The sequence below is a fragment of the Amphiura filiformis genome, chromosome 3, assembly GCF_039555335.1.
Source record: "Amphiura filiformis chromosome 3, Afil_fr2py, whole genome shotgun sequence".
Classification (NCBI taxonomy): Eukaryota; Metazoa; Echinodermata; class Ophiuroidea; order Amphilepidida; family Amphiuridae; genus Amphiura; species Amphiura filiformis.
The window spans coordinates 58,067,341-58,080,081 of NC_092630.1; the positions used below are offsets into that span (position 1 = coordinate 58,067,341).

Consider the following 12,741-nt stretch of genomic DNA (forward strand, 5'->3'; position numbering starts at 1 on the left):
CACTGATATTGGTGACAAATGCTATGTAACTTTCCGTGGTCAATCTTACATTTCTGTAAAGGGTCATTAAGTGCTTAGAACATAAGACAATACGGTACGAGTTGAGCATCCATGATCCAACTGAGTTTTATAATTAATATGTATTTGTACATCAAAGATTTATAGGCTGTTGAAGAGACGTATAAATTCAATAAATTGTATTTGAAAAATTAAATTGAATGAATGAGTTTTTATCTAAGAATTACAGATCATAATCGGTGCTCGTGGAATCGATAGTCTTATAGCAAATCTGTATTTTAGAACCTGACTAACCTGCAATAATTGTCGTGAAAAATGGATCAACTTTGATGTTAGTTCCCGTCAAAATTCCTCTTGGTGTGGTGCTCCTTTGTAAGGCATCTAGCACGTCTTGCGAACCCGTTGTAGTTTGTTGATTCAAGAGTATTTCAAACTCGACCCTTATGCTCCCCATTGTTATTGCTCTAATCTTGACTTCAAGGAATCCAGTAACAGCAAAACGAAGAAGATCAGACAACTGAGAGATAGAAGCAGGTCAACCGAAAAAAAAGAGTCCGTACAATAACTGTCATCAAATTGAACGATACTCACATCAGACGAAATATATAATTCAAGAACTTGAAGTAATAATATTAGTATTAATAGTAACAAGAGTAGTCTTTTATGGGATTGAATGGAAGTTTTTTTCTCACAATGTGTCACATTATTTTTATTTTCGTAAACACATGCCACTTGTTATATCAAGGAATGGTTCGAACAGACGCAACCTGATCTCACCATGAATTCGTTTTAGGTCAAAAGAAGCATATATGAATGTTGATTAAAATGTTATGTTTAACAAGAACTTACCCCGACACGTATGCAGGTAAGTGTCTAAGCTTTTTAAAAAATGTATCAAAAATATATATATTTTTAACTAAACCCCACATGTGATGCGTAAAATTCTCCTCTATTTATGATAGAATGACAGAATGTTTGGAAGTGAAACGAAAGTTGTGCTCACGGTTTTTACGAAGATTTCCTCCAACATTTTGTATTCTCTTGATCCAGGGTACATTAAAGGGCTATGATACATCAAAGCCATTTGATTTATTGATAAAACTGTTATTTCTATTACAATGATGCGAGAAGCTGAAGATGAAATCAGTGCAAAAGAAATGAAAAGAGCCGAAATAAAACCAAACATGTTACATTTATTGCTATAAGTGTTCCCCATGTTCAAACACACACACACATTGAAAGGCTATCTGAATGACTTACGGCAAATTAGGAAAAGAGTAAAGATTGTTCCGAAAATAGTAAGTTCTAAACGGTTGAAATAAAACTCAAACCCTATGAAGGAACACTCGTTTATCAGACTTTTCATTCTATAGAATAAATAAAGTAAAACAAGATAATCTAACAGAAAAGCAACATTTAGTCTATACTCTGAGCTATAATGAAAACGATGATGAAAGTGTGAAGATTAATATCATGTTGGTGCATGCATCAAGAGACATTTGATAGTACTTGGATAGGAATTAGATTATATTGTTGGCTAAAAAATCTGATTGTGTACTATCATCATTATCAAATTGCATAATGAAATGAACAATATATAATCGGTGACATAGGACTGGTATTTTACTATAGTGATTTTTCTGCTACCTATGTCCTCAAAGCCCCAAGCAACAATGAGTATAACAGGCATGAGTTAACGTGAAAGTCTTTGAAGAAAAAGACCCGTTATCATGATTATGCAATTAAAATGGATTGCTTACAAGATCAAGTTCATGTAATGCAATTAAAATGGATTGCTTGCAAGATCAAGTTCATGTTAAAAGTACTATATAGTTCATGAGAGTCTAGTAAGTGGAACTTCTAAATTAAACTGACATACCCAATAAGCATTGGTCATTTACGGTATAATAACCATTGGCACACCTGCATCGGTAACTGTCCATTGTTTCTATGCACTGGAATTCTTCGCTTCCGCAAAGGTTCGGTGTGAGACAATCATTGGTCGCTAGAAGTGAATAGAAGCAGATTGGTTCATTTAACACAAATTATGGGCTTTAATATAAATTGCTCCTAACCAAGTTCTTAAAATTGTCTTTACAAATCACGATTTCAAGTGGCGCATATTACCAATATATACATTTTGTCATATATACAGCGATGTATAATTAGCGACGTCAATTAGGGATTCAATCATGTTTCACCGTTGTTCATCACCGTTTAACAACGATGTGGCCGCAATGTCTGCGTGGTTTACTTCGCGAGGGCAGCTTTAGCTGCCCGAGCGAAGTAAACCACGCAGACGCGCCGGACGCGAGTTGTTAAACGGTGATGAACAACGGTGAAACATGATTGAATCCTTTCAACAACGAAAAGAAGCTAAAGATCGTATATATAATTCACGATTATTTCACGGGGAAATGTCAGTTAATCATTGTCACTAAGCCTTACAAAAACTTCGATGATTTCTCTGTTAATATCATCAATAAAGCTACAGAATAAAACGGCAAAATTGAGCCGCTATCTGAAAATACTAAATTCAACTTGTAAGCTTGCATACGCACAAAGGTTCCAGGCATGACGAATTTTACGCGCTCTCGCGTAACGCGTAGTCTCGCTCGCGTTCGCGTATACGCTACAGTAAAAGTGTGGATTCATCACGGATTAACAACGGTTGGCTCCTGTACAAAGGTATAGGAGGAGTTGTTGAATCTTAAATCAAGCTCATAATTATAAGAAAGAAAAATAAATTTACATTCCTCTTAGTTAATACTGACCAAGGAGTTCACAATGATCACCAGTGAACATGAATGGACAAGTACACGTGTGAAACTCGTTACAAACTCCTCTATTCAAGCACGGTGGTGAACACACAGCTGTAAAAACAAAAATGCCGATATGGTAAAATGTAAAATATAAATGTGGTAAGAAGTGTTACATACTATATTCGTCCAAACATGTATTGGAGCTGTTTTCAATTTCCAGCCCTTCCTTCGTGCCCGGACTGCCTAGTATAACAGACCGTTTCTTCGTGCCTTTCTTTTATGTTGCCGATGTATATTTCGTTCTCCGCTGCGATATTCGGTTCTGGGCTGTGAATTCCGCACAACATGGACAACTTATCAGCTTTGTTCTGGGGTATATTCTTCTTCTCGACGTTTTCCAGTCACTTGTTGCAAAACCACGTAAAGCGTCACCCTTTACGAGTCAGTGGCAACTATTAGTTCAAAGTAATATAGCTAATTAGGATACTATTTTAAACCGCTCCTCTAACAATGTCTAATAGTTTTCGTGTTTTGTGCTATACAAGTCGAGCTTTTTCACCTTTAATTTAAGTAAGAAAATGTAAAACCCTTACTTTGAGTACACGTGCTTCCGGTGTAGTTGGGTAGACAGGTACAAACGTTAGGTGTAACACATGTGCCGCCGTTCTCGCATGAAGGTATGCATATGGCTATTGGAAATAAATGAACGAAATAAAATGGAATGAAACACATTCGTAAGTTTGTATTCTATAAACTTGCTAACACTATACCCTATACTTGGCGAAATGATACTCCTTTTTATTTGAGTTAACATGTACTTACGAAATTGACATCTGTTGCCTTGGTAGCCTTCTGCACAGTCACATACGCTAAATGCCGTACATTTGCCGCCATTTTCACAAGCCGGTAAACAACTATCTGTAAATGCGTATATTGGATACGAAAATTTAGTACTTTGTCGTTCTATTAGTAACATAAGGTGTAGTAGGAACACACCTATATCTTACTTACTTTTCTTTTCACCATGTATGCAATATACTCACCTTTTTCACAATATCGTCCATAGAATGCAGGAGAGCTACACGTACATGTATCCACATCGGTACATTCACCATCGTTCTCACAGGGAACAGAACACAACTCTGTATGTAACGAAATAGACTATTGATTAAGAAATTTTATCAGATATTGAAATTAGTCACTAATATTGACGTTGTCCATAAAAAAAAAGTTGTCTATATAGTGGTTAAAACATCCTGAACTTTGTGCAGGTAAACCGAGACAAAAATACAAGTCAAGAGATATTGAGGCTTACCATCCTCGTTTTCAATGTTTACTACGGCTGAATTCCGAGTACCGACATCTTCTGGACTACTGCTTTGCAGTATGACAGAGAACTGTTCCGGTTCCTCATACAAGTCGTCATTCCTGATCGATACTTCTATGTAGGCATTGATCATATCCGGTTCAAAGGTTAAAGTTCCTCTGTTACTTATGTAATCCTCTGGTGCCTTAGCAGTATCGTCCATTGTTATGTAATCTGTATATGATCGAGAGACAAATCTTTTGCTATTATAGAAAACATTACATTAAAGACCGTTCCTACAAGATTATCACGTTCTAATCATAATCATGAATTAGCAATCAATTATTATAATTTAATTATTACCAAATTATTATTTACTAATTGTTTTTTCTTCACTAGTTTTCTTTATGCTAACCATGGATACCATTATGACGTGAAAGCATTCCTTACAAAATGTTGAGTCTATGTTAAGGGTACACGATACATTGTTGGTCGAAGCAGCCAAAGAATCGATTTTCATTATCTAAATCAATATATTATTGAAAAATAAAACTTTAATGTTTTGCAAATATATTATACTTACAAATCATATAATTTTATTATTGTTAATAAGTTATGTACGTTCTACAAAAGTGTTGTTGTTTCAGCCCTCTTTACAACATAACTCAAGAACCACAGGACCTACAAAAGTATATCTGTGATATTTGAATTCTTCTACACACTCGCTATGCAATGATCAATGCAATTTTTGCCAAAGCTCACTACCATTCGCAAGATACTGTAAACTACAAAATCGAACAATTGAAAATAGTTGCTATTAAACCTTAATGTATCGACAACAGGACTACTTACTGACTGTCGTGCGTCCCAGATAGCCCACTTTCTGAACTGTTAGTCGAACAGATTTGGTATTTTCTGATACTGTATATGCGATTTCTCTGAAAAAATGTTCAACTATCAAAGATAAAGCACCATAAATTATCAAGAAAACAGACACTATTATTAGTTTGACGTACAGGAGTTAAACGCCAGCAAACGCGATCACATGATTACCAGTTTTAAAGATAAAGAATGTTATAGGTGACCCCGGAGGTGACGTCACAAGCCGTTGACTTCCGTTGACAACAAATCCGATTCAGAAGTCAAATTTGTAGTTTTCTGTGGTTTGCCCCTTTTCAAATCGGCCAAAATACTACCATTTCTATAACTTCTCGACATGGGGCCTCCAGCCAACAACAAAAATAAAGACTCTCCTCTATGTGTTCAGCTTCACATAAAATGCAATTTTCGCCAAGTATTTAACCTTTATTTTACCGAAATCAGGCCAGAAATTAGCTCGATTCGGTCAAAACAAAATGTAAACAAATTGAATCAGCTCTGGGAGCCTCTGCTACAAGTCTTCAACTAGTCGCTCTGCTGCACGATCTATTGTGGGTTGAAAAGCGCAAGTGTAGCGTCATGTTAAATAAGTACCCGGATGGCCGGGGTCTCCTATAAACCATTATATGCATTACGTTTCAATCACGACCTATTGCTCGATTATATGTATAGCGTGTTTGGACAATTTGTTCACCTACCTTCATCATCTTCTATAAAGACTGTTGCCATATCAGGCATTCCGATGTCGCTGTTCACTGGGTCAGATAGTCGTATGTCAAAGCTTTCTAATTCTTCTCTGACATCATCATCCTTAATGTAAATAAATCGATCTATTTCGCCGACACCTTCATTAAACTGAATTACCTCGGTATGCGTTTGAAAGTCTGTGGTTGATAAAGCACCGCCTTCTGAAGTTGATTGTGTTGTAAGTGCTAATAATAAAAAATAATAATAATAATAATAAATAATACATTTCAAGGACTCGAAACAGATATCGCGTTCGGATACCCATTTTTCAGAGTTAACAACCTGTCAGTGATTGATTCCTTTCAGAGCTTCCGGAACTTTAGTAGGAAAGGCCCTACTATAAACGACTCTTTTTTGAGCCACCTTATCTTAAGAGCAATATCATTCAGCAAGGGATAGTTCACTTTGATACTCTGAAGACAAAAACAATCTACATGCAATATTCCTATGTCGGAACTAATCCTAACGAAAGCTTGACAGTTATTAGATTGTCTGATACGACGGTAAACCCGTTGAAACTCTTAATATGTAGCATGAATATACCCGTTGTAAAATCATGTCTAGTACAAAAGTAACATTTGCCTAACTCGCGTATCTACACCTGCACGAGAACATTTCCCTAATATCCCACAATGCATTATTTCTAGGAGTATTTCCACCGGGCGATGTTTATATCTCCACGTCCGTCATGCACCGCGTTCAAAACTCACAAAACTAGCGTAACTAGTGGTGTCAGCGTCATTCAATTTCTTGATCAATTCCCGACATTTGCACGCGAATGAATTGCCTTTTTAATAGCAAATGATTTTTGGTGATTTATCTATGAATAAATTACCATCGTCTTTACAATATTTTACTTACTGACACTGCCGGCAACCCGCCTGTCTCCTGATCTTCTTATGGTAATGATGATGTAATTTCCGTTTTCCAAAACAAGATAGACAGATTGATCAAGTAAAAACATTGATGGACCTGAAATAAAAAAAAAAGAAAGATGGTCAATTGATTTCCTAAGTTTAATCCGGGAGTTATGTAGACAAATCAAAGCACATGAACATGTCGACACACTCAAACATTGAAAAGAAATTTCTTGTATCTATTTACCAATAACTGGTATCTCGGTACACGTAGGTATACGTCCAAACCATTGTCCATTTTCCTGACATACCCTTTGTTCCATACCCATCAGCATAAATCCTTCATCACAAGTATAGGTAACCACGCCTCCCACGCTTGTTCTTGTGAAGTATAGACCACCATTAGCTGGGGCGACCAATGAGTTACAGATAATGACTGAAAAAATAACATTACATATAAAACTTTGAAAAGTAACGTTTTCGAGATGCTGCCTCAAGGTGTTTCAGTAGCGGCGGAAAAAGATTCATTGGCTGATTTGAGTCTTCAGTCTTTAGTGGTAAGCTCCTGTTAAGTTAGGCTTTTGCTAATAGAGCTGTGCTGTGCGTACGTGCCAAATTCGGTGCTCAAAAACATTAAGAAAGTGTGAAAAAGAGTAAAAAGAGCCAAAAAAAGCCGACAAGGATTGGTGTGCGAGTGTAGTGGTTATATCCAGGAAAAGTGTTAACGCCCGAGCCTGGAATAGACTGTCAGTGAAGATATTACTGGAGATGGCCATCTATGGTATAGTACGAACAAAAAAGAAATAATGGTGTTGACCCTCGGTTGTATGGCCTGGTAACTACAAATGTTGGATGTTCTATCCCGATGATCAGATTGTACTGCCGTCGAAAGGAATGAGATGTCAGCCATCCATGACGTATCTTAAAGAACATTGTACTCTGGTTGAGGTATCGTCCGGTATCTAGGGAATCACATTCAAGGCGTTGCAGTATCTGAACACCACATGAATGACGCTGAATATAGGAATTCTCAATTCGTGCGCATGAGGACCCGGGTTCGAATTCCAGTTGTGGAAAACTTGATACGGTATGATTTGGAGGAAAAGTCTGAAATTATTTGGCAATATCTGAATATTTAATTTTAAGACTTTCGCTTTACCCTATGGTCCTTTTAGAGTTGGGTAAATGAACAATAAGAAAATTCGTCCTTCGGCAGGGATATTAAGCTGTCCGTTCCGTCTACAGAAAAGCCATGCCTGCATTGTATTTTGCAGTTCATTTCGAGAGTAGGGTGTTAACCCTGATTCATACACTCTAGATCGTGAGAACCAATCAGAGCAAAAATGCGAAACATGCATTGATTGTGTATATTGTGCACTCCGCGTATTACGCGCAGTGTTTCGCGCGCGTTTGCGTCGCGTAGGATTGATTCATTTATCGGGCGGGTTGATGCATTTATATTTGTTTCTATTTGCCGAAATTTTGAGTGATAATTCGTTATTGTTTTTTTCCTCATGTATGAAATAGGTTTAATAAACGCGTATTACTTGTTGCTCGAGAAATTAGACAAAATGATGCACTTGCGCTGATGTTGATGCGTCTAATGCACCGCTCCCCCCCCCCCTCCTTCGGGGCTCGTGCATTAGACGCATCAACATCATTTTGTCTAATTTCTCTCCCAACAAGTAATACGAGTTCATATATAACTGTCCCGCCCCGCACCGTCGTTCTAATGGACCATAGATGAAGAGGCATTCTTGGGCTATTCAGGGTTGTCAAATCTGCATTAAAATAAAACAAATTTGATTATTGCATTATATATATTAAAAAATATATGACCACGTATGGTTACTTACTATTCATAGACGCCTCGATAATTGCTTCTTGTTCTTCAAGAGATGCCTTTGACGCCAAAGCAACTTCCATGTCACCAGTAGCCTGGAAATCAAATATACACCACTCATTTCCGTCACAAGCTGCGATTACGTCATCTGGTACAACGTTGGGATTGTTGGGTGGTGAGAACACGGGTACAAAGGCTTCATCCTTGTAGCTGCTTGGGCCATAAAGTGGCGCATAGTAAAAGAGAGAATCGGCAGCTTCAATTTGCCCTGTACATAATTGGAGTTTAAGTTTAAATGAATTAAAATTTATCTATAGTGGCAATAAGTATGACATTTCCCCGCATTATACATCATATAATGTATTCATGGTACTTCTTGTATTTATTATAGACAAAATAGAATTGATTTCTTGACCATATGCTAAAACGTCGTAACTTACACGTTTGTCCAAACTGGTAATGAATATCTTCCGTAGAAGAGTCTGATGGAACTATAGTTCCCGATGGAGTTAATAAATCATCATCTGGATTGTCATTCCAGGTTCCAAGCAGACCTTCCGTGTGACCTTTGAAAGACTCAGGACCAAGAAATAACACTGACATAACACGGCTGGTTCCAATAGTGGTCCTAAGCTGCAGTGATACACCACCGTCAAAAAGAACTAAGACACCTGTTTCGGCAATGTTGAGACCACTTACAGAAACCCCTGTGGGATAAAAAGGATTAAGTATGTAAGTTTGTCACATGATTCCTCTTGACACTGAGCTTTAGTTGCAAAGGAATTCTTTCCCTGTCCCTGAAATACCAATTTTACTAGTTTGCATATACATCGGGCAAGGACACTATAATGACTGAGATGGATAATCAGTTACATCAGATAACATTTTGCATTGCAGCTTTAGTTATCTTTAGTTAATTATAACTGGCAATAAAAATCAAATTCTGATAATTTGTTTCATTTGGCAAAACAAGATAAACAATTTTAAATTCCTAAAAATTGGTGTTGTATTTTTCGGGAATCGGGAGTAGCTAAGTTGTAAGTGGATAAGCCTATGCCTTAAGCATACTAATTTCAATTGTTTACACTCATACGATATATTCTGAAGTACGCTCGTCAGTATATTTCCTATACTCACATCACGGAATATTATTCTATGTTATTCTACTCTGGATTTTGTAATCGTACAAACCTTTCAAGCTCCACCACTTATTCTGCTCAAAACTTAATTTACTCCAGTCTTCTTGTCCTTGTTCTCTCACCCAGACATCCAAGAAGCGTCTTGAGTTTAGCTCTACATGAACAATATCTGACGAGCCGTACTGTGCGACAACAGCTACAAAAACTGTGATAGGAAAATCGGCTGAAAAAAAGTAAGTACAAAATATATTTTTAAAGCGCTATACCATAGGTAGGTAATTGTAATAACATCTTGTACAACAAAACAAATCGGTTTCTAGCAATTATAATAATAATAATAGTAATAATAATAATAATTGCTTTACATTTATCCCGCTGTCGTGACAGTATGTCAGCATAAAATATCCCATTTCATGCCTAGGTGGAGAGAGGCAAGTAATCAAGGTAAAGTGTCATGCCCAATAATATTTTTTTTATATCGTTTAACAACAAAAGCTAACATGGCGCTTTACAAAGTAAAACCATAAATATTACCTGTTAATTATACACTGTTATATATACATGTAGTGAAAATACAAACTACCATTATTAAAAGTACGTATGCGACTCACAAAAGAACATCGAACAAACACTAAAACAAGTACAATCACATGCGCATAAAATGGCGGGTTGTTCATTCAGTGGTAAAAAAAAAAGAAGAAAACGTTTCTATTTACAATTTGGAAGTGTTTTGGTTCTAGCTTGCAGTATAAAGCTGTCCATTCCAGAAACAGGATCAGCTTTCAGCATAACATATTCTCCTTTCCCATTAAAGGTATACGAATTGCCATCTAAAGTCGCAAGATGTGGATCACCACCTCCAGCACCTGCAAAATATCAGATATAATACTTACATATTTTTGTAGATTGATTATGTAGATTAATATTAGCAATATGCTAAAACACAATATACTTCAATTGTGCTTGTACTACATTATGTATCAAGTCTCAGATGCAGGGTGTCCAAATAAAAACAGAACCCTCATTTCGCCCTCTTTTTCTCCTGTTTCTGAAAAGTTGATCAAATATTTATTGCTATGTAAAGAAACCTTAAATTATTAGCTTTAATAAGCCAAAACAATTATTTCAATCGGCTCACAATTTTTGAAGATATGCTCGCATTAAAAAATGTACCCGTGTTTCACTCTGTCTACGGATGAGGTTTGGCTACATCCCCAAAAGAGAAATAACATGTTGTAGATAAAAAGAAAGCAAGAAACAACAAAGTAAGAAACATAATGAAACAAAAAGGCATAAATAAGCAAGAAAAAATAAGTTTAATTGCAAGTTTAGCAAGAGAAGTCCCATCCCACATCCATTTTGCCGACAAGTTAATGACACTTAACACAATCCATAGCCCATAGGCCCACCGGTATAGCCCAATTCCTATATAAAGTTTGTTATTTTATAAAGTTATCATTGAGGAATGCTTGATATTCATGCATGGTACGTGTACTCCTTTATAATCTTTGAAGTAGCCAAACCTCCTCCGTGGACAGAGTGAAAACGGGTACATTTCTTGAAAAGAACACATCTTCAAAAGTTGTAAGCCGATTGAAATATTTCGTTCGATTTATGAAAGCTAACGAATAAATGTTTCTTCACAATTCAAAATATATTTGATTAACTTTTTAGAAATATGAGAAAAAGCGGGCGCAAAAGGGGTTCTGTTTTTATTGGGACACCTTGTAGATAGTCCTTACGGTAACTTGGCAAATTATCCATAATTGGGCGTATGTCCTTTACATCTCGCTTAGAGAGTTCGATATAAGTGATTAAGGTAAGCATGTTATACAATGTTATACAGACACTATTATAATCTGGGGCAGAAATATAAAGAGTAGTCATTGTCAACAAACTCCCCTTGATTGGTTAGTAGCGCGTAAAAGGAAGGTGGATGCATCTGGTGCTGATCGGAGAAAATGAATTGCAGAAAATGGCAAAAAAATTCCAAAGCAAAAAGCATTTTTTCGAGGCATTTTTGTGCCTTCAGGAAAGAAAGTCTCCTATTACTAACACCTAACTTTTGAGACGATTTGTATAATATTTGAAAATGCAAAATTAACCATAAAACATGGTGTTTTACCGCCACGTTCAGAAGCTTGATCATCACGACACTCGTAAACAAACCGTACACGAGTTTAATTGACAGATGACGTTTTGATTATGGTCAATTCGATGTATGACCTACATAAAATAATGGCAGTATTTTAATTCGTAGAAGCTCCGCGGTGGGGTAAAAAAACTAATGTATACACACTTCGTGTAGCACCATCTTATGTGTCTGTCATACATCTAGAAACCTGATTTCCAACGTTATTACCTGTGGTTGGAGGGGTATATGCTTGGCAGTCAGCTGACGAAGGTCTTCTGGTTTCGTATTCTGAATTGCAAATAGTTGCACCACAACAATGAAGTCTTGGTTCCAAATCGTTTAGATAGTGTGAAAGGTATGGAACCTTTTGTGGATTATTGTAAGGGGGTACTCCCGCATGATGGTTTCGGTGAGCAAAACCTCCGCTCATCAACGCAGGGTCGTTTAAATTGATAATATCCTCGTCCGTATCATAACAGCACTCTTGTCCACCTCCAGATGCGCTATAAATCATCAATTAAAAACGAATTAACTCTTTTAAATCTCGCACACAGTTTGGTACGAACTAGCAAAGCGGACCTTTATTTCGGGGCTAAAGTAGTCTGAAATTGTTCGCGCACGCGGAAAAACGTCCCAGGATACTATGCTCGTCACTGACACTCTAAATTTTAATGCTTCCTCCGCCACTAACCTTATCGATTTTTACATATGCATTTTACATGACTAATGTTGTTTACAACCAAAATCAAAATCATATACTTGTCGGCTGCTACCTGTGTCTCTTATTATAGCTAGGAATATATCTTCTCAAGCGGCGTTCACTCCTAAACATCTCCAGGTCACGTGGTTTTGTTTAGGAACGTTCTCTCATTGTACACTGCAGTCATGGCCGTATGCCATGCTAACAAGTTTCTTAAAAATATTGTTAGAATAAAATATTTGAAAATGTGATGCAGGACATTCTAACAAAATGTTATTTAACCAATGACATAATATTTTGAAAAATGTGTGCCCAAAATAATTTACAATACTGTTTTGAAAACGTATTTATCGATA

General features: G+C 36.7%; 1 protein-coding gene across 2 annotated transcripts in view; it reads right to left on the bottom strand.

The window, feature by feature from the left end:
• Positions 1 to 12,741, bottom strand: part of LOC140148818 (uncharacterized) — a 34,696-nt gene that overhangs the window by 7,895 nt on the left and 14,060 nt on the right. For both annotated transcript variants that reach the window (XM_072170892.1, XM_072170891.1), the window contains 17 exons: positions 11,914 to 12,188; positions 10,268 to 10,417; positions 9,604 to 9,774; positions 8,853 to 9,119; positions 8,426 to 8,680; positions 6,817 to 7,005; positions 6,574 to 6,684; positions 5,664 to 5,897; positions 4,939 to 5,040; positions 4,096 to 4,320; positions 3,824 to 3,922; positions 3,603 to 3,698; positions 3,374 to 3,469; positions 2,793 to 2,891; positions 1,898 to 2,023; positions 1,022 to 1,149; positions 313 to 535 (listed from right to left, as the gene is read on the bottom strand). In XM_072170892.1, coding sequence (XP_072026993.1) covers positions 313 to 535; positions 1,022 to 1,149; positions 1,898 to 2,023; positions 2,793 to 2,891; positions 3,374 to 3,469; positions 3,603 to 3,698; positions 3,824 to 3,922; positions 4,096 to 4,320; positions 4,939 to 5,040; positions 5,664 to 5,897; positions 6,574 to 6,684; positions 6,817 to 7,005; positions 8,426 to 8,680; positions 8,853 to 9,119; positions 9,604 to 9,774; positions 10,268 to 10,417; positions 11,914 to 12,188 — 2,846 coding nt within the window. The remainder of the gene's footprint in view (positions 1 to 312; positions 536 to 1,021; positions 1,150 to 1,897; positions 2,024 to 2,792; positions 2,892 to 3,373; positions 3,470 to 3,602; positions 3,699 to 3,823; positions 3,923 to 4,095; positions 4,321 to 4,938; positions 5,041 to 5,663; positions 5,898 to 6,573; positions 6,685 to 6,816; positions 7,006 to 8,425; positions 8,681 to 8,852; positions 9,120 to 9,603; positions 9,775 to 10,267; positions 10,418 to 11,913; positions 12,189 to 12,741) is intronic.